We start from the raw sequence: 27,346 nt of genomic DNA on the forward strand, positions 1-27,346 counted from the left end.
TTTTGTTTGCTGATATTTAAGCATATTTTTACGTAAACACATTAATTTAATGAGATTAATGTTTAAAAGTTACGTTGCTATTTTTTATATAAATGCATATGTATACGTCACTTTTGCAATGAACTAATAGTTTAGGGATAATATTATGAATTCAAAGTTTACAATTTTATAATACTAGTTGATTTATTTGCATATTTCCAAATGCTATTTACATTAGGAAAAGTTATTTTATCTTATTTTTAGTTTGAGCTGGAGATTAAATGTATTTTAATATGGAAGTTTTTACATATATTTGAAACACAATGTAAAAGGACTGCTTTAAGGATCAATTAATGATTAATTGGAGTTTAATCACTTAGAAGTACATAAATGTGGATTGGTTTAGTGATACTGTTTTGTCTGATGAAGGCTTGGAATTGACCGAGCCAAAAGCGCTTACAATAAACAGTGGTAACTTAATTTTCAACATTGCTGCCTGCTCTTATCGTTTCTAGTGCCACATATCCAACACATACTTAGTGTAGTATGAAGTTCTCTCAAGTTGAGGAAGATGGCACAGAAAAACTACAGAAGCAAGAAGTTTGGAGATGCAATGCTGTTATTTAAAGATAAATAAACAATTTTTTTTTTGCAGCATCATTGTATAATAGCAGTAATTAACTTCTTTGTGTGTCCCATAAATGTAAATGACAAAGACATTGAAACATGATGTAATACCTCTTATTGGACCAACATAGGTTTTGCAGTAACTTCTGTGTTTCGCTGTTATGAGCAAACCCAGCATTACCTACATCCAGCCATTGATTATTGTTAAAATAAGCTTTACTCTGAAGTCTGTAGGTAATACTAGGCATATGGTGCAGGGGACTATTGAAAAACCTTGCCCAATTTTCCAGTTACTGCAGAACACTTACTGGTTAAGTGACTTGCTCACAATCATACAGTAGGCAAATAGAGGCTGAGAGAATCAAACCCTGGACTAGTGGAAGCAGCTCATTAACAGCTCATATGCTTATTGCTAGATGTGTAAATGCCATAGGATCTTTAATAAGTTCATAGGTTATTAGCTAATTATTAGGCTATCTAACTTAATTGGCCATTTTAAGTCTAGCCAATTTCCTTCCCAAAGGTGAGAATCAAACACTGTACCTTGTGTCTGTGAGTCAAACTCCTTAACTATTATACCAACCCACAACCTACATTTACCTAAGCTACCACAACCTCATGCACATGGAATCTCAGTTTAACATCTCATCTGAAGACTGCCACACTTGAAACTGCAGTGTCAGTATTGGAAAAAAATGAGTCCAAACACCTGATGTGGGAATAGAGCCTATAATCTTCTGTCTTTCAGAACATCAGAGGCCTGATTGTTACTTGCTGAGCCACTGATATTTGGTTTGGGTTTCTATTACTTCACTTGCAAATCTGACTTTGAGCATGTCATTTAACTAGATGGTGCTCCTAGGTGGCACCTGAAAATAGCCACTTATTTCCAATGAGTTTACTTAATTAATAAATAAATTAAAAAAAATGGCACATTCCTGTTAATTATGTATCTCTCTATATCTGTCTCTGTGTGTGTGTGTATATATATATATATATATATATATATATATATATATATATATATATATATATAGACACACACACACACACACACACACACACACACACACACACACACACACACACACACACACACACTCAGTGGATATAAAAAAATGTACACACCTCTGTTAAAATGCCAGGTTTTTGTGATATAAAAAAATTAAACCACAATAAATCATTTTAAAACTTTTCCCACCTTTAATGTGACCTATAACCTGTACAATTCAATTGAAAAACAAACAAATCTGTTAGGGGAAAAAATATAAAAAATAAAAAACGTACAATAAGCTGGTTGCTGAAGTGTGCACACCCTTAAACTAAATACTTTGTTGAAGCACCTTTTGATTTAATTACAACATTCAGTCTTCTTGGGTACACACCTGCCATCAATTAAAGAGACTCTGATTAACCCCAAATAAAGTTCAGCTGTCCTAGCAAGATTTTTCTGACATTTACTCAGTTGCCTGCTACAGCAAAAGTCATGGTTCGCAGAGAGCTTACAAAGCATCAAAGGGATCTCATTGTTGAATGGTATCAGACAGGAGAAGGGTACAAAAAAAAATTCCACAATATTGGATATACCATGGAACACAGTGAAGACAGCCATCAAAAAGTGGAGAAAATATGGGACAACGGTTAAGTTGCAAAGAACTGGATGTCCCTCCAAAATTGATGAAAAGACAAAACAAAAACTGGTTAGGGTGGCTGTCAAGAGACCTACAATAACACTGAAGGAGCTGCAGGAATTTCTGGCAAGTACTGGTTGTGTACTACGTGTGACAACAATCTCCCGTATTGTCCATATGTCTGGGCTATGCTGTAGGCTTGCAAGAAGGAAGCCTTTTCTTACACAGGCAAACATGCAGGCCCGGCTAAATTTTGCAAAATAATACATCAAGTCTTCCAAAAGCATGTGGGAAAATGTATTATGGTCTGATGAGACCAAGGTTGAACTTTTGGCCACAATTCCAAAAGGTACGTTTGGCCCAAAAACAACACTTCGCATCACCAAAAGAACACCATCTCACGGTGAAGCACGGTGGTGGCAGTATCATGCTTTGGGATTGCTTTTCTTCAGGTGGAACTGGGGCTTTAATCAAGGTGGAGGAAATTATGAACAGTTCCAAATACCAGCCAATTTTGGCCCAAAACCTTCAGGTGTCTGCTAGAAAGCTGAAGGTGAAAAGGAATTTCACCTTTCAACACGACAATGACCCCAAGCATTCATCCAGATCAACAAAAGAATGGCTTCACCAGAAGAAAATTAAAGTTTTGGAATGGCCCAGCCAGAGCCCAGACCTAAGTCCAATAGAAAATCTGCAGGGTGACCTGGAGAGGGCTGAGCACAAGAGATGCCATCGCAATATGACAGATGGAGCGCTTTTGCAAGAAAGAATGGGCAAATATTGCCAAGTCAAGATGTGCCATGCTGATAGACTCCTACCCAAGAAGACTGAATGTTGTAATTAAATCAGAAGGTGGTTCAACAAAGTATTAGTTTATAGGTGTGCACACTTATGCAACCAGCTTATTGTACATTTTTTATTTTTTATATTTTTTCCCCTAGCAGATTATTTATTTTTCAATTGAATTGTACAGGTTATAGGTCACATTAAAGGTGGGAAAAGTTTTGTTTTGAAATGATTTATTGTGGTCTCCTTTTTTTATATCACAAAAACCTGGCATTTTAACAGGGGTGTGTACACGTTTTATATCCACTGTATGTGTGTGTGTGTGTGTGTGTGTGTGTGTGTGTGTGTGTGTGTGTGTATATATATATATATATATATATATATATATATATATATATATGCACACGCACATACATATACACACATACTGTACATATGGATCCACTTATTATGATCAAATACCCAAACATCAGTTTTCACAAGGTTGTCTAGAAAAGGTCAACATTGCAAACTTCAATAGGTTATGTGCACGTGCTGAGAAACAGCCAAGGTGAATACAAAAATAAGGCAGTAAAATAAAAAAGAAACATTTTTGAAGGGGGATTGTGCCCCTCTGTACCACCCATTTGGGGAGGTTGCACTCCCTGCTAATTATATATACAGCACACAAACTCATTCATCATCCATAAAATTGCCCCTGCACTAAAAACATATTACTGCCCTACTATCCAAGGGACATCCCATTCTAGTAACAAATCCTTACTACTCACAAATAATCAAATAATGTTGCAGGGTATTTTTCTGAAAAGATTTCAAGCCTGCATAAAATAAAAGCACTGCTCTGCTGGGTGAGGAAAATAAACCTATATTTTTTGTCTGTGAGTGATATTGAGTTGCTTTCTGTTTTACCTGCTCTATTTTGTTTTCTATTTTAAGAAATCTGCTTGGCCTAGTATTTTTGTTCTGTGTGAGAGATAGACACTTAAATTATCTAGGCTGCACATTTCACATGTTTTTTTCTTCCAGTGGTTAAATTGTTGCTTGAGTGATACTTAAATACATAGTGAATTTCTGAGTCTTTGTCTTTTTCTGAAAAGATGTCAAGCCTGCAGAAACTGAAGCACTGCTGGTGATTCCCTGCTGGGTGGGGAAAGTAAACCCATATTTTTGCCTGTGAGTGATAGAGCTTTCTGTTTTACCTGCTTCTTTTGTTTTCTGTTTTAAGAAGTCTGCTTGGCTTGGTGTTTTCGTATGTGAGAGATAAATATTTAAATTATCTAGGCTACACATTTAGGTTCATAGGTTCATAGGTAGGTACTAGGCTATCTGCCTGAAGGCATTTATAAGCCTAGCCAGAATGTGTTGGCTTTCGCTGCCCCCTTAGATTAGTTCCCTGTGCCTCAATGCTAATATACCTATGAAACCTGCCCTTATAGGTTCATAGATTCATAGGTAGGTACTAGGCTATTGGCCCTAGGGCCTACATAAACCTAGCCAAATGGTACCCTGGCTTTTGCCACCCAAGAAAATGATTTTCCTGCACCCCTGTCAAGCAGAGCCACAGAAGTGATCCCCGGGGTGAATTTCCTATCTCCCATCCAATCATCAAGATTTTTCTTGAAAAGTGCTAATGAGGAGCTTTGTTTGATATAGATAAGTAGGTTGTTCCAGAGTATGGGAAGTCTCTGGGACAGGAATCTATCCCTCCAGCATGTTCTGTTTATTGTGGTGACAAGGTTTAGGTCCCTAGAGCGTGTAGCTCGGAGGGATTGGGATTTCTTTAATTAGAGCATGTCCAACATCTCTGGGTTTGACATAGCTTTGTATGTTAGGCAGAGATTGCCTATGAGTAGGCGATATGCAACAGAGTAAAGCTAGAGTTTTTTTTAGACGGTTTGCTTAGGCCATCTGTTTGAGGCCAGTAATCCTCTTTGTGAGGTATTTCTGTGGCCTTTCCAGTTGTTGTAGATGCCTTGTGAGGTACATATCAAAAGGGGTGTTGTACTCTATAATGGGTCTAATGAGTGATGAGTAGTGGGGAACAATGGCCTCTTTTTTCCTGGATGAGAAAACTTTTGTGATGAGGTGTGCCATGTAGAAGGATTTCACGTTTTTTTTTTTCCATTGGTTAAATTGTTTCTTGAGTGATACTTAAATACACAGTGAATTTCTGGGTCTTTGTCTTGTTTTGAAAAAGTTTCAAGCCTGAAAAAACTAAAAGCACTGCTGGTGATTCCCTGCTAGTTATTTTTCACACACACCATCCCGTTCATTGATCTGCTTGTCCAAGGGACATCCATTCTAGTAACAAATCCTTACTACTCAGAAATAAGTCAAATAATGTTGCAGGTTATTTTTCTGAAAAGATTTCAAGCGTGCATAAAATAAAAGCACTGCTGGTGATTTCCTGCTGGGTGAGGAAAGTAAGTCTATATTTTTTGTCTGTGAGTGATATTGTGTTGCGTTTTGTTTTACCTGCTCTGTTTTATTTTTTGTTTTAACAAATATGCTTCGGCTAGTATTTTTGTTCTATGTGAGAGATAGACACTTAAATTATCTAGGCTGCACATTTCACATGTTTTTTTTTCATTGGTTAAATTGTTTCTTGAGTGATACTTAAATACACAGTGAATTTCTGGGTCTTTGTCTTTTTCTGAAAACTTCAAAACTGTCAAGCTTGCATAAACTAAAACACTGCTGGTGATTCCCTGCTGGGTAAGGAACGTAAACCTATATTTTTTTTGTCTGTGAGTGATAGAGCTGTTTTTTTTTTCATTGGTTAAATTGTTTCTTGGGTGATACTTAAATACACAGTGAATTTCTATGTCTTTGTCTTGTTTTGAAAAGGTTTCCAGCCTGCAAAAACTAAAAGCACTGCAAGTGATTCCCTGCTAGTTATTTATTCCCAACCACTATCCCGTTCGTTGATCTGCTTTTTAAACCTTGTGATTTTAAGCTGCCCCCATGCTGTAAATTGAGCTTAATAAGCTCCTCCCTTTTTACACTGGTGTTGATATCTTGAATTATTTATTTGCCTTTCCTGGTGCTTATATTGAAAAAGTACATTTTGCTTTTTATTGTCTGTTCTACTGATTTACTTGCTCTGAATTCAGTATCTAGCTAGCTGTTGTATAAAGTAGTGTATTTTTACACTCTAGCAAGCACTTGTTTTTACATCAAGAGGTCAGTGGATTTTCCATCTAGTGCACTGGGAGATAGCCAGGTCTGTTTATGTTGGGGAAACACTAGAGATTTCTGTATATAGTTTTGTTGGCCGGAGGGCTTATTAATCAGCTTATCTTCTTTTTAGTGGCTTTATAAATTCTGTATAGTTGAGTGGCTCTTGGCTCATTTATACAAAATGAAGTACTTTTATTGAATAATTACACTTTTATAAGCTGTTTAAAGTACACTGTTGCATCCGTATCTGTTTGTTTGTGGTAGCATTTTGTATCTTTTAAGTTTCACTCTGGACTCTCCTTTACTGTGCTTTTATGTTAGGAGGACTAGGATTATTCATCTAGTGGCAGTAGGTGTTTTTGTGGTCTATATGAGATGGGAAGCACATAAAAGTGCTCTAAATATTTTTTTTTGTACTTTTCTTATGTACTGTGACTGTACTTAAGCAATTTCAAAAAAGTTGTACTGTCTGCTGCTGCTTTAAGTAGTTAATTGCATTGTATTACATTGTATCTAGTAGTTGTAGGGATGTTGTGGGCAGTTTCTGTGGTCTTGTTGCACTTGGGCTTCAAACCAGCCATTCTATATTAAGAAGATGCTTTTGTGTACCCTTGTGTCAGAAGTGTGGTGATTTAACCTGTCTGAGTTGGGGATTGCTGGTGGAAGGCTTATTGTCTGCTTTCCTGATTAGTAGTTAGTTTAAAACATGTTTCTCTTTGCTCATATTTAAGCCTTGCATTTGTGTGGTGTTGCTCTTTGCACAGTGGCAGTTAGCAGCACCATTATTGTGCAAAGAGCACCGTGGTGCTGCTGTTTGCACAGTGGCAGTTAGCAGTGCCCTGTATAGACGCAAAAGCATAAAAGCTCACTTTTCCCCTAAACAGCTGTCAGTGAAACTCTTCCAAGTTTTTCTGCTGCTGTAGGAGCAATTCAGTTGCACACTGAGAAGTGTTGCCTTATTGATCGACCTTACCCTAAACAAAGTATAGCTCTTGTAGTCTTGGTGCTACCAGCACAGGCCTGTCAAATTACCCCATTCCCTTCCCTAATAAAACATACATTAAGAGCCTGCTATCATGGATGGGCAATTTCCCATCATCTCTCTGGCCAGTCTGATAGACATAGGTATCCTGAGGCAATGTAGCAATTGTCTCATGTATACTAACAGCCACTTACTCCTGAAACAAACAAATACTTTATGTGAGAGATGTAGTTACACTATGAAATTGGAGGAGACTCTCACATAAGGACAAATCAAATGCCAAACAGGTTGCTAGCACACACACACGCTTCCCACACTAAATAAGGACATGACACGTAAACCCACATATGTGGAGGCACTCACTAGTAACTTACCAAAAGATCAGTGGCCTCCCAAACAGAAACCACTTACACACATAACAATGGAAAAAACAACCACAACACATAATAACACACACACTAGTATCTCAACAAATAAGCCCATAAGGCATAACACCACAAAATCTAATGTATTGGTCATAGATCACTCCATTGCGAGACACATGGATGTTCCCCTCACCAGGCTGGATAAAGAGTGGTTCACTGATTCAAATCACTCAAGCACTTAAGTCATTTAGCCACAAGTACCAGTATGATTCTGTCACAGTCCTTGTTGAGATGTATGACTTAAGACATGATTAGATTATGTCTCACAGGCAGGTATAAGCCTAGCCTTAAACAGCATTTTACCTTCTCCAAGGATGATGCCACGATATAAACAAAAAATGATCGACTTTAACAATTGGCTTAGCTTCTGGTATCAGTCCAAGGGAATCCAATATCCGTCAGCGTGGGAAGACATAGTTGACAGGCCACACTGCATTATCAGAGATGGTCTGCTCCTGTCCTCTAGGCTTTCAGATACAAACAAAGGCATTAGCCACCCCTATAGTGCCTTTTTACACAGTGTCAAAATAACTATCCTCCCAACATTACAAAATCCTCTGTAGATAAACTCAGGGTATTGCTGCTTAATGCTAGGAGTCTAAACAAAAAGATGCTGACATCTGTGCAGTCACCGAGACATTGTTCAAAAGTGCAGAAAGCACCCCAGCCATGCAGGGCTACAATGCCTTCCAAACATTCAGACTACAAAGTGAGCATGAATGAATCAAAGTAGGAGGTGTGTCCATCTTCATTAAGGACACGTGCACCCCGAGACTGGACAAGTGCACCTCGAGACTGGTCAAACAGTATGATTTTCTTGAACTTCTTCATGTCTCATTAACTGTAGGTAAAGACCCCTTTCACATCATAGAGATATAGGTCCCCCACCATGAACTAGGAAAAGCATACCTGGACTTAATTCAGTCACTTGCCATACAGCCCAATACCATACTCATGGATGATTTTAATTATCCTACCATTGACTGGGAAAAATACACAACTGCAAACATGCTGGTTCAGAGGTTCTTGGACTTTGTCAATGCAAATGCTCTGGAACAGCTAGTCAACACACCCACAAGAGGCTCAAACATCATGGACATAGTACTCACTAACATGGGAGAACATTTGCACTCCCTCTGTGTTATGTCCTCCCTGGTAAGATCAGACCATAAATCAGTCTTATTCTATGTAATTATAAGACCGGATACCCCATCATGATCAAAAACGCTTAAAGACAAATCACCTCCTACTAAGTGATGGTATAAGAAGTTTCAAAGCCCCCTCGAACACAGATAACACGGACTCCTATGCAGAGAAGTACATCAATGCCCTGTATAACCACTTAACAGATGTATAGAATCGGCTGTACCTGACCATAATAAAACTGATCTTGCTAAAAAACAAGCCACCTTGGTGGAATCCTGGTATAAAAAGGCTACACAATGAGAGAAAGAAACTAATGTCCAAGAACAAGAGGGAACTGGCTCAGCAGAGGAAGAAATCCCTCTCTAGCATAAACAAACAAATTAGAAATCTTGTCAAGACTTTCAAAGCTAATTACGAAGCAAAAATAGCCTCCCTAGCTAAAAATAATTACAAGGCATTCTTTAAGTATGTCTGAAATCTAAAAGGGAATACCCAGCTATGCGATGAACTAGCTGTGGATGGCACCACCCACACTCAAGCAGACGTAATAGCCTACCTGCTAGCTGACAGAGTTGGAGTAAACTTCACCCCCTGTTCGCTCCAGTCATCCCCCAAAGTATACCTGCCACCATTCCTCAGCCTGTTATCTCAAGAGAGCAGGTAATCTCTGCACTGTCCGAGGCCAAATGCATGCACCAATGGGACCAGGCAACATCCCGGGGTGCTTATTAAACAACTTAAAACATAATCTAGCTGACCTACTTGGATCCCTGTTTAACCACAGCCTGAGAACTGGCTATTTTCTGGTGGAATGGAGGACAGCAATACTAATCCCTCTGCACAAAGGGGGACCATCAACTGATCCTGGGAATTATGGGACCATAAGTTTGACTAGCCTCATGTGCATGGCCATGGAAAAAATCATTATGGACTTAGGACATAGGTAATTGCCCAACTCTGGACCCAACCCAGTTTGCATTCATTAAATGTATTTCATACCTGTCAAACATGGTCAACTTCTTTCAGAAAGTCACCAAGGCCCTGGATGAGGGAAAGACTGTGCATACCGCCTACCTTGACCTAGCCAAGTCATCTGACACAATGCCCCACTCAGTTATTATACAGAAACTCTCCCAATTGGGAATTAACCCCTATATTACCAGATGGCTAGTCAACTGATTTACCGATTGGCAAACTTGGACATCCTGTGGCTGACCAAGTTTGCTGATGATTGCAAATTAGGAGCAATCATTGAGTCCTGCAATAATGTTAATATACTGCAGACAGGGTTAACACAGACAAATGATTGGTGCCAAAGCCACAGATTAAAACTAAATGCAAAAAAATGCATTATTATTCCCTTTGAGAAAGATGACATCCCTGCTAATTACATTATAGACAGCACCCCCCCTAAGTGTAGACCTTGTGGTACATGATCTGGGTACTTAGGTTAATAGAAGACTGAACTTTGACCACCACATATCCACAGAAGTAAGGAAATCCTTATATGAAGCACATCTTATAAGTAAAGGCATCACAATTAGATCTAAGGATGTTATAAGTCTATTATAATCAGCCCTCATCAGACCAGTAATTGATTCCAGTGCTCCCTTTTGCATGTGTCTCACCAGGCACCTGCAACAACTGAAGAGGCCACAGAGGTTTTTCAACAAGAAATTACAAGGTACACAAAACAAGTCTTATGTAGAAAGACTGTCACTGTATTCTGTCTTCTACAGGTTGCTAAGGGGTGTTTGGTTTACAGGGCAGTCTCTGACCTGGCCCTAATGGAAATGCTACACATTCTTAAATCAAACAGCAGGAAGGTCACTCACTCCAGGGATCTTAACCTATCTTCTGACATGAACAGGTCATGCTGGAGAGACAGATACATCTCCCAGAGACTGCCACTTCTCTGGAACAAACTTCCAATTCATGTGAAACAGAGCCCCTCCCTGACCCTCTTCAAATGCAACTTAGGAAATGTGACCCTCTTCAAATGCAACTTAGATCAATGGGTGGATGACCGCAAATTCAGTCCTGTGGTGGCACCCATTTCCTTCCTGGATAATAGGTATGGCTAGGTTAGTAAGGGCTCTTGGGCTGTTAGCATAGTAACTTTCTAAGACTCTATGATTCCATGAAGGAGATTTGCCCTACTCCCAATATGTTGCTAAACTATAGAATAGTATCCCCACACAAATAAAACTCTCTGACTAACTCAGTAGTTTTAAACCACTGCTTAAACATCTTAACCAATCCTGGTCCTGCACATTTTTATCACCAGGTTAAGATTTTGTGCTCTCCATATGATACTCTCCAAATAGTCTCCTTAAACAGAACACTCTCAACCTGTCATTGAAATGACAAAAACAAATTTTTGCACATAACTGCTACCTTTACAATCTACTAAGTTGCACGTGGGATTTCTCTTTAGTAACTTCCTCCTCTGTAGAATATTAGAGTGTAGAAGTGTAACTATTGTATGTGTATAAATGTAAATAGAAATGTAATTTCTCTGTGTTTAACTGAAACAAAGTAAAATTCAATGTAAATAAATGTAGTTTTTCTCCATGGGACTCCAGTGAAAATGGGTATTACCTAGTCGAACTTTCCAGGTAAATAAAGACAAATAAATAAATAATTAAAGACTAACTCTGAGATTGCACAATAATGGAGAAAGGGCTTATTCCCCTACCCTGTATAATGTATGATCTTGCACACCTGTCAAACATTGTTTAGGCAACCAAATTTTGTTGACCAGCATAATGTTGAAAATATTCAGCACTCCCATATCTATATCTATATCTATATCTATATCTATATCTATATCTATATCTATATCTATATCTATATCTGTATCTGTATCTCTGTATATGATTATATTATAAGTAGTCAGCATGTTACTTGGATGACCATTCAGGGAGGGGCTCCAGTAATGTGTTAACTCTAACCTTATCCCTGCCCCTAACCCTAAAGTGCATCTTAACAATGTAAGTATTAGTTGTGCAGCAGATTGCACAATTGCCTTTACTGCAGAAAGCAGTGGGTTCTATTCCCACACCAAGTAGAGGGATTGCTGACACTGCAGTGCAGCATAAGGGGGAGGAGTGCCACACTCTTGAGTGTGTCATCCTTTGAAATAGATGTTAAACCACAGTCCAGACTGCTTAAGCTGGTGGTGACTCAGGTGGATGTGAAAGATCGCACTGCACCTATTAAAAAGAGTAGGGAAAGTGCCCTGGCCAGATTTCGCCTAGTAATATAAAAACCACCTCAAATCTCTGCTGAAAAGCTGCCAGTAGTTTAATGGGACTAACAAAGGCTATACAAATAAATAAAATAAAAAGCCTTTTCTATAGCACCACCACACAAGACAGTTCAACCACCCAACACGAGCACGCGGACACACTGAATCTGTCCCCTAACCAACCCTAACACTAAACACTCAAATTGGCACACACTTACTGTCCTCTTATCTAACCCTTACTCTGACCCTACCCCCCTCTACACACACACACACACGTGTACAAACATGCATGCAAACCTGGTATACATCCTACTAACCTGTTTCGACAGAACAAACATCTGACAAAACATCTGTTTGATAAACAGGTTATTTGAACAAATAACCCTGTACTTCCATCTGTAAAGCAAAGAAACAGTTCACCAAACATATGACATTCATATGTTTACACACACACACACACACACACACACACACACACACACACACACACACACACACACACACACACACACACGTGGGATCCATGGCCTTGGTTAAATGTTCAACATGTCGAGATTTGTTTTTGCTGGATTAACAGATCAAATTTTCTTAATCTTGAATGTTGCCAGCATCTGTATGTGGGAGGTTTCAGTGTAGGGAGTATTGGGAAGTTGCTCTTTCCCTGCTGTTATGCGATGTTGAAGTTGACATATATAAGTTGCAGTGGTGTAGGAGTGCATGGGAGCTTGCACTCTGCATAAAATGGGTTTTTATATTGTTTAGGAAGGTGCACATGCACACACACACACATTATATATATATATATATATATATATATATATATATATGAACAAACTGTAAAATAAATTTTATAATGTGTATATATATATATATATATATATATATATATATATATATATATATATATATATATATATATATATATATGGTTTCACTTCATTTCAGCATTTTGACAGTATAAAGCTGAAACCATCACAACACCGACACTTCACAATCACGAAACCAAAACATCGACATACATAATACAGCACAAAACACATAAACCATTACACCCACACCACACAACAATTCAGTATAACAAAACACCACACAGACACACACCTACATTACACAATTGCAGGGGGGCAAGCCCCCCTGCACCCCCCACAGCCCCCCTACTTATATATAATAACTCCAAGAGCACACAAACAGTAAAGAAAAAAATAATCACACACAGCCAGCACACACAATCATACCTCCACCTCCCTACCCTAACCCACTCGTACAAGTTAGAAAAACACTCATGCACACTCACTCACCTTAAACTGTAGACACCATCCCAGCTAAACACTTTCACCACATTACGTACATGCATAAGCGCGAATTCGACATAGTTCAATTCGCGCTTTTGCACTTTCGTTATTTTGAAGTTTCGACACACACCCACACACTTATATTTAAGTATGTATAGTGTCTTCTTCTGGTGCTGGTGGGTGGAGGATGATCCCCTCCAGAGAAGAACAGAAGCAGTGTCTTGAGGTATAGCAGACCTTCAGAGACATTAGACATCATTAACACATGTGGAGTGGCAGAAAATGAATGTGCACGGTTGGGTGAAAGCATACATTCTCAACTCATGGTGAAGGCTTAGGAGTAGGTGGAATACATGAAAAACAGAATGCTGACATTAAGATATGGTTACCAGCCTGGGCTGGCTCTTGTGACGTGACTGTTTGCGCCATGTGTTCTGCGTTACAAACATGGCTTTCTTAAAGAAGTAGTGCCAATTGGTGATAGATAATGCCAAGCACTGAGGAACCCTAAAGTAAAAGGAAAGTAACCAATGGCATCAGAAAATGCTGAAAATCCACATAATGAAAAGCCTCCAAGTATATATTTCTTCCCAATGACTAAAAAGATAGTTTGAAATGTTTTATCTGTAGCATGTTTTATGAACTTTTGTGTGGTGTGAAAGGGAAAACAGTTGTCCTTTGATAATGTGTAATCTACCTTTTAATGTAAGTCAAACATAAATTTTAATGTAAAACATAAACTCTTAACAAATAAATACATATAACTGTCTAAAATACTTTTAATAATCCAACTAACTGAATATGTTTATGTTGTTTGAACCAGGGCTGAACAATATGGGCCTATTTATCGGTTGAATGCCCTTCATCGTGTTATACTGTATGCCATCAGTCCTGAGGCTGTGCAGGTAACAGTGTATCTATTTTAGAATGTCTGATTCAGATGGGTGCATTGAAATGGGTATAATGAGTGTTTATATATTATAGGTGTGCAATGATATGCCTTCTAATTCACTTCTTACTAATTAACTTTCAGGCTAATTTTTACTTGACAGAAATGCATGCAGCAAATCTGCGAGCGCTGGGGTATTCAGCCCAGTCTGTGCACAGCTAACAGATGTGTTGAAAATACTCATTGGAGGTTGAATGTCGCACAATACAAAGCAGAAATATAAATTAAGTTTGTAATTTACTAGAAAGAAGGTGATAGCTCGCAATCTCTGGCATTCAGAGTGTTGCTAACCAAACCAAAAAGTTTGTCGGTGAGTGAAATGTACTTGTTTGATGTTGTTACATACGCATACTACTATGGCATGTGTAATATCACCATATGTTTGTACTGTCATATGCTTGCAAATATAAAATAGAACTTACATCTAATGAGAATGTTACAGCCACGTAAAACTACACCCACATATGCAGACGTTGTTTAGAAATCATTACCTAAGCTTGCTAGATGCCCTTTAGATAATCATTGGGCACATAATACCAATCATTCTAATATACCCACATTTGCACTTTTACCCACACATTAACTGAGTCACCCTAGTTCCAAGCCTTCATTTATAAACACCTCTGAGGACATCTCAGCTAAAAGCCACACATTGTAATGGATTAGCAGTAGATGATTAAATAGTCAGGCACACTAATACTCCATTCATCAGGTTGTGTAACGATAGACTCAGGGTCAGCAGTGCATCTAGCATGAGAACTGGTGATGTGACCAACACACATTGGCCCCTGCACCTAAAATATGAGTATCTTGTCATTGTTGCTGATATCAGAGTTAATCATGTTACATGCTCCTCCCTTAGGGATATACCGAGGGATATTCTTCAGCTCTCTGTGCAGGGGCCTGAGGTGGGTAAGGCACTTGTCTTCTGCAGTATCTTGCATTCTTCAAGAATGATGCCAAAGTTTCAATCATCAGTAATTGATTTTAACAATTTTATTAATAATCAGTGTTATTCTAGGGGAGATCCAGTATGCATCATTGCAGGAGTCAATGACTGACAGACCAGCTTGCTTTCCTTGGTACAGCCTTTGCCACTCTTCTCCAGCCTTCCACATATTGGCTAAAACGTTTTCTGTCAGTATAGTGCCTTTTTTAGGCAAAGCTCATTTATTAAATATTCCAGCCTTGTGATCCTAATACAGTCTATGTTATGGTATTTCTGCTCAGTGGAAAGAGTTTGAAAAGTAAGTTGCTTGATTTTGAAGGTTTCCTGATACTTGAGCCCATTCATATAAGTGTAGTTAGAGAAATGTGATGTGGTTCCATTGTCTTGATAACAGTCCCTAAATGACAGAAGAAGCAAAGGATTATCTGTTTTTGTCAGTTCGGCATATTAAATTACACCTAATACTACAAGATTGTGATTTTGACCTCCTTGATCCATCCATCCATCCATCCATCCATCCATCCATCCATCCATCCATCCATCCATCCATCCATCCATCAGTCGTACCTCTCAACATCATAGCGCAAGAAATCTGGACAAAGCCATAAATAAATATGGACAAAGGCCCAAAAATAGGGGCAGTTTTTAAATATTGCTCTTACAAACTTGAGAAAGTTGATAGAATAACAGGTTTTGCATTAGCATGAATTTTCTGAATGGCATGAAGTCTAAAACTCAAATCTCTGTCATTATTTTCCAACTTCAGCCTTTAACAATTTGACACTAATTTGCCAGAAAACCACAATTTTATGAAAAACAGGCCAAAAATTTAAGGCAAAAATCTGGACATTCTGTGAAAATCTGTACAGTTGAGAGATATGCTATCCATCCAGCCAGTCAGCTACAACTCCTTTTTCCACTTTTGCACATGGGAGGGTGGAGATTCACTGCAACAGTGACAATCATGTAGAGCCAATGTTCACAATACTGGGTGGCTAGCCCTGCCTCAGTTGTTCTTCCATATTACACATGCACATACACACACCTAAGGCCAATTTAAAGTGTCCAATCCACCTACTGCATACCTTTGGGATGATGGAGGAAACCAGAGCACCTGCTGAAAACCCATGAGAGAACAAAGGATATGCAAACTCCACACAGAAGTCACCAAAGACAAATACTGAACTGGAGAACCTCTGGTTGTACGGAGACAATACTACCAACTGTGCCACTGTGCAGCCCTTTTTGACCTCCTTGATATTCTGGTCATGTGTAATAAGGTCAAGTACAACACTGTTGTTAAATGAAGAACCCCTTTAATGTTTATTGAGAACCACATTAAGGCATCTAAATAGACTGGATTCCATGTCTGTTAATCATAACACCCTAACTTTGGCTGAGTTCCTTTACTTGTCCATCAATTGGGAGTCTTCACAGAACCAACAGTAAATATTCCTGACATTTTCTAAATTTCATTAATGCCAACTCCCTGGAACAAATTACCCCAAGTTCCTACCAGGTACATGCTTCCAGGCTCATGCTCTGGAATCATATTGAGCAGTCAGATTCGCTTTAACTAAAAGTGATTTCCCTGAAACAGTCACGTGATACAACTTTTGGAGAACTGCACAAGAAATTTTGCACCCCTTATATGTGGGAACACCCTCCACAGCTCCCAGACTTATATATATGCTAACTCTCAGGTCATACAACAGTGGAGAAAAAGGAAAACTCTACTGCCGCCAAAAGTTGTTTTGTCACATTGTTGTCAGTCTATGGCTAGAAAGATAGAAACGTTTGTTGATAAACTGACAGGCTCTCCATGCACTATGGGTCCAACACCCTAGTGCTCTCAATAGGTGTCACCCAAATGGCAAGCCACAGCCACCTCCATCCCTAGGATAGGCAACCTGACAGCACCCACTCAATCACATCCTCCCTGGCCAGCTATGTCAGCCACCTGAGAGTCTAAACGAATTTAGTTTGCCTGAGAGGTAGTCAAGGCTTTAGCTCCCTATGCTCGCAGAGCTGGCTATAAGCTATTAGTTTTTAATCTCAGCTTGTCCACAGAGTATATGCTGAAGGCATGGAAAGCACTGGTTGCGGTATCCCTGAATATAGCTGGCACAGCAACTAGCCCTGGAAATTATCATCCTATGTGCCTCATTTATATGAACTATAGACTAATAGGACACATCTTAGTCTGCTGTATTAACAGCAAATATTTGTATTTTACAAGCTCTTGACCCCAAGTTGCCTGTTTTTTGAAGGGTAGATCTTGCCTGCTTAGCTTTATTTTTTTGACAGAGTAACTGGTGCCATGGCGGGGTCATTCAGCTATTGCTGTTTATCTTGACATTGCCAAACTGTTTGATACACTCACAACATCAGGGCACTGTTGATAAGCTTATCAGCTTAATTAATAACCTTTACATCACTTGATGGATTGCAAATTTCATCTTGGATTGAATACACAGAGTGAGAATTAGTGATGCATATCCACTTGTAGTAGACCAGTCACTATTGGACTGCCTCAAGACTGTGTAATTTGTCCCTTATTCTTTGGAATCTCCTTCTCTGATGTAAAGATAGTTGCAGAAAGTTTGTAGTTGATGAAGTTTACATGACTGCAAACTGCATAGCATGACTGATTCCCCTACAAATTCTTATATTTTCCAAGAAAGGCTAGATAGAGCCAAGGCTTGGCATTCTTACCATGGCCTTGGACTTCATGGAAAAAGAAAAAAAAAAGAAGTGCAGTTGCATGTTGGTATCAAGTCTTATCTCACTGCATATTAAAAATGGATCCCAGCTTAAGGCCTTTAAACATCTAGGCACACTCATTAATAACAAATTGTCCCTTGATCAGGTAAGGAAATGTTTACAAATTGCTCACTTAATAATGAAAGGTATATCCTCTAGATGTCTAATCCTGTGTACTGTATGTCAGCTCATGCAAAGGACTGACACTGATCTATTGATGAGCTGGTTCCTGTGGTGCAGGGTTTGATACCCATGACCACCATTTGCCTTCTGTGTGGCACTGAGTACGTCACTTAACCAGGCAGTCCTCCCAGGCTGAGTCTGAAATAGGTCCACGCAGATTAGCAGATTAATACTCTATAAGTAAATTAAAAAAAAAATCAGAGATGTCATAGTCCCCCCTGTGTTCTTCCATTATTAGGCCAGTCATTTTTTTTAACACTGTATTGCCTCACTGGCTGTTAACCATCAGCCTTTTCCTGGCTGATTGGTCCATTCATTCCCATCTCTGGGGTGAGGATCAACTGGAAGAAGCTGTTGCTCAGGTAGCTGTTGGCAATTTGAGCATTTTTCGCCTTAAGCCGTATGTTCCTAATAGACGCCCAGTTTATGGAGCTGAAGGGGGGCGTACGATGGGTTGCCCATTCTGGTCTTCACTCATTACCACAAGGGACTTTGTTAGCCAGCAGCACTGCCCTTTCACTTAACTATGGGAAGTGGTTTCCCTAATTTCCACGGGAAAAAAAAAATCACACTGTGTTATGTGCTCAAGTACCAACTACTGTCCTCATCCCACCCCAAGAGAGGTAGGCAGGCTACTCTTCTTCATTCCTCTCCCTCTGTGCCTGCCCCCCCACCAAGTGCCACGGCCACTAATTGAACCCCAGTTGTCTGGTTGCCGTTAAGGACTCCATCCTTCTGTGACATGGAGCCAGGCTTGTTTGGCCAATCACTGAACTAAATACAACACTTCATCTCTATTTTAAACACAGAGCCCATCTTGAAAGAATCTTTTCTAACCAAAAGACTATTTTAAACCCAGATAGACCAAAATGTCTTTCACTTTTTAACATCTCATATCAACCACTATGTAGTTGTCTCTGTCTTGTCTCCAAGGCAATTCTTTATGTGAGAATCACTGCCATTCTTAAAAAACACTTATTTTGCAGCTTTCATCGCAACATAATGAGGACTTTTTGGAGTGTCAGACTCACTGTGTTACAAACTTCCTTTGTATGTTAAATGGTGTAACACATTGGCCTTTTCAAAATTTAGGTCTTCCTGATTGGATAGTTTCATTAACATTTACTCTTAGGATTAGTAATATGACCTTTATCAAGAATGAGTGTAAATCTACCAGCTATTCACTAGGGTGTATGGTGAGGCTCTGTATGATCATTCAGGCCATCTGTTTAATGCTTACTTATGAACCTACAAACCTATGACCTATGACAAAACAAGGTGAAAGTGAGCAGCCTGCTTATTTTTCATGCATTTTTGTGGGTTTTCATCTGCATCCTAAATAAACACATGTTGACAGGTGAATTGATGAATCTCTAAACTGCCTGTAAGGGGTGTGTGTGTGTGTGTGTGTGTGTGTGTGTGTGTGTGTGTGTGTGTGTGTGTGTGTGTGTGTGTGTGTCTGTGTGTCCGTCCTGCAAGGATTGGGTCATTGCCTAGCTCCTCTAGAGTGCCAGGATAGGCTGCAGCAACCCTAAATAGGATAAAGCAAACATCAGGAAGTGAATGAATGGGTGTAAGTGACCAATTTCACATGCTTTGAGCACATTTGGCAGAAGGTACAGAAAGGGTTATTTTGCTTGAAACATATCTCTGTGATTTTTTAAATTTTTTGTCACTTTGGTCAAGATGGCCATCTTCAGGGATTGGTGCCTATCCTACTCACCAACCTCTCTGACTGATGTTTGCCGCTGGACTAGAGCCAACACTCTGGCCACGGCTGGCACAGAATGCCATCTTTGGAGGGGGAGCAGTTGAAGGCATCTGGACCAGGAATTACCTGTTCCTGACTGAAGCGACCTTTTTTGTATTCCATAAACTTCCCAAATGGTGAGGGCGTGCAGTGACATATACACACTCACTCATCACAGCATCCTCCTATGGTGTTCTAACATCTGCCGTCTCCTCTGTGCATATGCGTATACTACATGGCAATAATGCTGCTGTCTAGCCTCTGCTCGAGTGAAAAAAAACAACACCCTCCATCCAGAATGGGTAAGGTAACCATCATCTTCTCAAGACTATTCCCCCTGGCTCACCTTCCTGCTTCCCAGGTGACTATTCAATCATAGGTCACTGAAGCTGCAGGCAGACACCCTCATGCTGCACCAGTGGGATGATTCCTCGCTGTGAGATTTCTGTAAAGTATAACATATATTGTTCTTGAAGAACAGCTGTCTTGACTAAGGTCGGCTGGCACGATGCCAGGGTTATCCTATGGGCTAGGCTTGTAAAGGCTCCAGGCCCATTAGCCTAGTACACACCTATGAACCTATGTATATTAAGTAATAGGAGTATAGGGATGCAATTCTCCCAAAATGGGTTGCCCAGAAGCTCATCTCCCCAGAGGCAAAGACTTTTTTTATTTTTTCCCCAGATACATTTATTTATATAAGCAACAGTATTTCCACAGAATGTGATTTGATAAATTATGATTTTGGGAAAAGTATCAAGTCCAATGCAGGAAGCAGGCTGTGAAACAAAAACTGATGTGAGCCCTGTGAGCCAGAGTTAGACTAACTATCTGTATAATAGAAAAGCTAGTGACAGGGATATTTGTGAGCAGCCGAGGTTATTTTATCTATCTTGGGAAGATTGACACAGTTTAGCCTGCTGTGCAGCTGCCGTCTGGCACAGGCTGGGCAGTAAGCTGCAGAAATGGGCTGAAGAGAGGCACTAAGCCTGCCAAGCAGTATATAGCAGGTGTGGATTCTGGGTCACTACTACAAGCTCTGTGTTAGTGGTATACCACCCACCTGCTATGGCAGGTAGAGTTATAAAACATAAAAAGCCTCCTAACCCTGCCAGATGGTAGTCAAAATCAATTATTCCTTGTTTTCTTGCCGGGTTACTTAGATGCCATTGGATGGGATAATGAATAGGCTAACACTGGCTGGAGGGGTTTGATAGTCATGAGAGACGAGAGAATAAAAATATCCACAATAAATAAGTAATTAAAACATGTAAGTATTTATTTGTTTGCCATTGATTACTATGGAAAGCCTGACTGAGCAAAGCCACCTTTCAGCAGAGGCCTGGATAGAAAAGCTCACGTAGTTCACAAAGCTCACATACATTTATTTATTTTATGTATTTATTGCCTTTGCTTACTAGGATAGTCCAATGGATACACAAATTGGCCCCTTTTCAGCAGATGCCTGGGGAGAAAAGCTCCATATAACTTATTGTAGATGATGGAATTAATAATAAAAACACTACAGAATTTAGAGACAGTAACATTAGAGTAGATAACTTAACATCTTGTCAGAAATTACATTAAACAATAAAATGGTTGGGCAAAAGAAATTAATAACAGGAAAACATCTAGAGAGCTTACAAATTGTTTTCGGGTAGGAGTTGCAGAAAAATATGAATCAGAAACATATTAGAGTTTTATAGCAGCCGGAATTGTGCAAAGGGTAAGACAGCTATAAGACAGAGAGAGTAAATGGAAGAGGAGAGAAAAAAGCAAAGTGGGGAAAAGGAGTGTCATAATAAAGAAAATAATATATAGTATAGGTCAGTCACAGCTAAAAGAAAAAGAAAATATTTGGCAAAGATGTGAGAGTTAGCAAGAATGGCGAGAGGCAGTTGCTGTAGTATGTTGAAGTTTTGGCTATTAGTTAAAGAAAGTAAAAGAAGCTGGAGTTTGGACTGAAGGTTGAGTTATACCTCTTCATCTTATGTGCTATCCAGAGGAGGAGCAGTGGCATATTCTATTGTTAACTACATAAAATTTTAACTTTGTTTTGAAATTGAGTCTGGAGTGTTCTTGCCTAAGAGAGAGGAGAATGTCATTCCAGATTTTGGAGATGTAAAATGAGAAGGGAGAAAGAGTCACCTGCAGAGTTGTTAGATTTAGAGACTCCAATGTAAAATGTATCAATAGACTGGAGACGCCTAATTGGGGTGTATAAGTTGGATGAGATCATCAAGAGTTGGACATTTTTCTAGTGTGAGGTCATGCGTTATGAGGTTTGAGAGTGTATAAGATGGTGGGGGGAGTTCAAGCCAGTTTAATTCTTTGAGTAGTGTGCAATGATGAGTCTTTTAGGGATGGTTTGTAGCAAATCTGGCAATCTTGTTATACCATTGGTTTAACTTGTTCAATAGGGTGCATTGTATGTTGGTAAATATTGGTGCTGAGCAGGGCAGTCTAGGTAGGAGAGTAGTGGCAATATGTTTTAGCAGAATTGGTCAAGAAAGGTTTGGCTCTGTAGAGGGAGCCTAATTCTTGATGAGATTTTTGATTGAATGCTATATATGATAATCAAATTTTACATTTTCATCAATATAAATGTCTGTCAGTTTTAGTATGTGGTAGAAGTTCAATTATTGTGTTTTTGTGGAGGTAATGGAAAACGGATTTTTTTGTGTGACTAGTTGTTTAGAAGTGAAAATAATATGTTTTCATTTTTTGGGGGGGGATTAAGAAATAATTGGGATTTTGCTAGCCAGTTTTCCAGTAAGATGGGGGAATCCTGTTGCTATCTATTGTAAGTTATCTAGGCTTTTTGCTGAGCAGATGATGGTGGAATATTGCATTAATTATGCATTCTTTGTTGTGTTTGAAAGGTCATGGATGAAAATGTTAAAGAGCAAGGGGCCAAAAATAGAACCTTTATGTACTCCTGCTGTTACAGGTAGGAATGTGGAGAGCTCATGTTGCCACTTAACTGCTTGAGGTGTATGTGAGATAAATAACTATGGAACCAAGTCAGAGCTTGGTTGTTGAGTCCTAGAAGAAAGAGTTTAGTAGCAGAATGGGATGGGAGACTGTGTTGAAGGCCTATGATAGGTCAAGGAAGAGGACTGATAACAAGATTGCCTTCATTCGTACTTAAGTTGACTGTATTAAGGAACTTGTGTAGGACAGAGGTAGTCCCATGGTATGGTATCAGAAATCATGTTGTGAAGAGGATAGTAGGGAAAATTGTGTGGTATGATAAAGTAGCTGTGTTTGAATGTATTTTTCTAGGGTTTTAGTGGGGGGTAGTATGATGATATGTCTATAGCTGGTGATGTCAGTAGAGTTTCCAACTTTGAGGAAGGGTGGTATATAGCATTTTCTTCTAAAGTAAGGGGATGTGGTGCAGTGGTAGCATTGTTGCTTCACAGCAAGAGGTTCTTCAGTTCGATTCTCGGCTGGGGTGCCTTCTGTGCAGACTCTGCATGTCCTCCCTGTGTTCGTGTGGGTTTCCTCCAGGTGCTCCGGTTTCCTCCCATGTTATAAAGACATGCGTCTGGAGCATTTCTCCCTGGGCCACCACTGAAATCGGCTCATCCCAAGTCGGAGTTTCCCGGTTAACAAATGTTAAATAAATAAATAAATGTAGGATAGTGGGAGGTCTATTGTCTTGGCAGTTATTTTAAGACATTTGGCTGGTATATTGTTTGATGCTGGAGATGTGGGGGGTTAATTTTACCATAATCTTTTTTAGTGGCTGTAATAGGGACTGGTTTAAAGAAGAAAATATAAGGAAGGTTTATAGTGTGGGATGGAATGTGTGGGTAGGAGAGCTTGACTTACTAAGTCGGATGGAGACTGAAATGGGCATTAAATAGATTAGGGATGTTTTGGGGGTCATTAACTTTGTTTGTAATTGGGGTAGGTTATGTAAGAGTGTCTAGTGCTTACTATCAGATTTACAGCTGACCAAAATTGATTTGGGTACACACGAGCTGATATTTGGAACTCTCAGTAGTATTGCACGAGCTGATATTTGGAACTCTCAGTAGTATTTTTTATCTGTTCTTATACAATATTCGGCAAGATTTTGCAGCTGTCTAGAAGTCTGATAGTTATTCTGGGTTTATTATTGACCAAGCTTTCCAGGCTTTGTTCTTCTGCTTCATTTTTTTGCTTAGTGCTTTTGGATAAGCAGAGGGGCTGGGTTTGACTTAACATGTTTATTTCTTAGAGGGACATGTTCATTTAGAATATTTAGGAAGGTGTTATTGAAGCTGGCTTTGGTGTCATCTGGGGGAAGATATTTGAGGTTGCTCCATTTTACTTGCTTTAGATTAGAAACTAGGAATTCTGTGATTTTATTTCAAACACTCATGATATTTATCTGAAAGAGGAGCCTCTGTGGGGGAGGATAGTTCTGTTGGTTTGAGGGGGGACTGTTTGACTTGTAGGTTGGAGGTCTATGGGACCTGGCTTGGGATGTATATTGCCACTTAGCTGTATGTGAAGTAGAGGTGGGGGATGAGCTAATTTATATTGCTTTGTTGTCATATCCTAGTTTTGGACAGTTTGGCTATGACAGTACAATGGTGTATTTGAAGACATGGTTACAGGTACTAGGGAAAAGACTGAGCTATTAGGAATGTATGATGAGAGAAAGGAGAAAAACGTGGATTAGTTGATAGAGTGTGTGTGTGTGTGTGTGTGTGTGTGTGTGTGTGTGCGTGCGTGTGTCTGTGTCTGTGTCTGTGTGCTCGTGTGTTCGTGTGTGTGTGTGTGTGTGTGTGTGTGTGTGTGTGTGCATGTGTGTGTGCGTGTGTATGTCTGTGTGTATGTACATGCGCGTGTGTATGTATGTGCATGCGCATGTGTGTGTGTGTGTGTGTGTGTGTGTGTGTGTGCGCTCGTGTGTGTTTGTGTGTGTGTGTGTGTGTGTGTGTGTGTGTGTGTGTGTGTGTGTGTGTGTGTGTGTGTGTGTGTGTGTGTGTGTGTGTGTGTGCGTGTGTGTGTGTGTGTGTGTGTGTGTGTGTTGGTGGTATGATAATGTGTATGGAGTCTGCAAGAGGGAATGAGGAGAGGTTACGCGGGCCAGACGTATGAAGGAAGAATAGTAGTATAATGGGAGTATATGACATGGTGAGACAAAGCCGTGGGAAATTTTAAAAGCCTGCTGAGGATATATGAGAGTGGGTTGAACTGGTATGGAAGAAGGTTTAAACATTTTTGAACAGATGGCATGATCTAAAAGAAGGGAGTAGAGGGAAGAAAAAAAAAAGGGTTGAGATGAGAGGAAGTGATTGTGGAGTTTGGTAGCAGGGGTATGGGGTGTTTTGGCTGAAAAAAGGGGGGTTGGCTTGTGTGAGTGATTTGAGAATGTGGATAGGGTAGCAAGGTGGGAGATTACTGATAAAATTAAAGGAAAGAGAAAATAGAATGGTGGTAAAAAGAAAAAAATGTGGAAGTAAAGAGAGTGGGAGGGAAGGGGTAGCTGGAACTGGTATAAATAGTTGGTCAGCTAGGGAGACGGAAAGAGAGAATGGAGTGTGAAATGACTGGTTTAAGTGAGTAAATGAGAATGAGTGGAGTGAGAAATAAGTAGATATTGCTGTACAGATAGGGTAAGCTTGGGGTTTATTTTGTGTAAAGTTCTTATTGGGAGTAATCGGGTGGGATTAGATGAGTATAAATATAGAGTAGGAGGGGTGGTTGGGAATTGGAGGTAGAGTAGGGGAGCAGAGTGAGCACAAAAGCATGCGACTGGTGCAGATCCTACTAGCATAAAGTAGACAGTACTGTGGAAAACAATCAGTGAAAGAGAGATAAAAAAGAGTAAAGGTAATAATACTTCCAGAAGGCTAGATAGGAGACCAACTAGGTGTGTACTAGGCTAATGGCCCTGGAGCCTTCACAAGCCTATCCCATAGGATTACCATGGCATCATGCCACCCAACCTTAGTTCCCAGTGCTTCTGTTGAGTAGAGCTACTGGAGTGATCCCCGGGGTGAATTTTCTATAGGTTCATAGGTGTGTAAAAGTAATCACTTCGTAGTCTGAAACCCAGGACCCTGTGCACAACATTCACACCAACGTACCTCTACACCATCTGTGCCATAAAATGTTGTGTATGCAAGGCATTTAACAGACTGAGCTACTGTATACATTTATTTTGCTTTGCTCATTTGCTCATTGGAGTGCTGTTACTACCCTAACATTACAGGGAAGGTTACAGTAGGTTTTCGAGTTTGACTGAGGATACATAACGGTGAGAAAGGAAAATAAAGAAAATGAGGTGTTACTGTTTTGAGAACAAAAACCTCATAGGTTAGAAGCCTTAAAAATATATTTTTTTATAATGTTGCACTATGCTACATAGGTATTTTCTTTTTCTTTTAAATTTAATTCTTCATGGAAGGTGCCTCAACATACTCTGGGGTAATAGATGTCACTGTCTTTCTTTTAGTACCTTAAGGTGCTGATTGTCAAAGGGTTTGCTTGCTGAAATGTGGTGATTCTGGTTCAGAGAACTACAAATAAATGTATTTCTGTGGAATCCTGTTGCTGGCTTACAAGGTGTTACCCGAAAGAGACAATGATTTAGAGAGAGGGGTTACTTTAACTAGAAAGCAGGATGGAGATAATAAAATAGAGTAAACATACACACAATATTTAGAAAGATCACAATCTAAGGAGAAAAATACTTTATTAGAGCAGTATTGAAGGAGTATAATAGAACAAATGCACAAAGAAATGACAGACCGTCTGAATCATCTTAGGCAATACATAAGGAAAAATGCCGGGAAGATAGGTTCAGGGGACTGGCATGCTCAAAATAAAAACATGAAGTAGAAGTTTTAAATGGAAAATCATCTTTTTTTTCCTGAACATTTATAGATTCCTGTCTTGTATTTCCTTTTATACTACACAGTCCATCATACATTTACATATGCAAATGCAGAGTTATTTTGTTTTGCAAAAAAACAAAACAACCATTGGATTCTTAGAATGATTGTCTTCAAGTAGCTAAGAGAAAGAAAAATGTATGCACTGTTACAAGTATAGAACTAGCACAAAACTAGTTTCTCCGCATTTTATAAGTTAGTGATTGACCATAGAAAGTACAGTTGTGTAAAATTTCACCATAAGAGTAGATGTCCTTCTATTCACTGTTGCAGTATCCAAAACAGAAGGGATCTCCCACCCAGGGCAGGCTGACACTCGGCCTAATGATCTTGTATGCTCTGTATGTCACATTTATGCTCCCCACACAAACGTAGGGCATAAAAGGTATGTATGGACACAACTACGCAGAACTGAATTGCCTCAAAAGAGAACATTCTCCACAGGGCAAAAGAGTCTGTGCACATTTAGAAGGAAAGAATGGAAAACCGGACCAGGCCAGCTTCCAAAAAAACTATCAGGAAAATCAAAGGTCAGTGTATCGCAGGATCTTCCTAATA

The 27,346-nt window shown here is 39.4% G+C and overlaps 1 protein-coding gene across 1 annotated transcript in view; it reads left to right on the top strand.

Moving 5' to 3' along the window:
* Window positions 1-27,346, top strand: part of LOC122804682 (cholesterol 24-hydroxylase-like) — a 491,057-nt gene that overhangs the window by 103,331 nt on the left and 360,380 nt on the right. Inside the window, exon 3 of the mRNA XM_044074688.1 lies at window positions 14,122-14,203. Coding sequence (XP_043930623.1) covers window positions 14,122-14,203 — 82 coding nt within the window. The remainder of the gene's footprint in view (window positions 1-14,121; window positions 14,204-27,346) is intronic.

This window comes from Protopterus annectens, chromosome 6.part0 (genome assembly GCF_019279795.1).
Source record: "Protopterus annectens isolate FY-2018-M chromosome 6.part0, PAN1.0, whole genome shotgun sequence".
Lineage (NCBI taxonomy): Eukaryota > Metazoa > Chordata > Ceratodontiformes > Protopteridae > Protopterus > Protopterus annectens.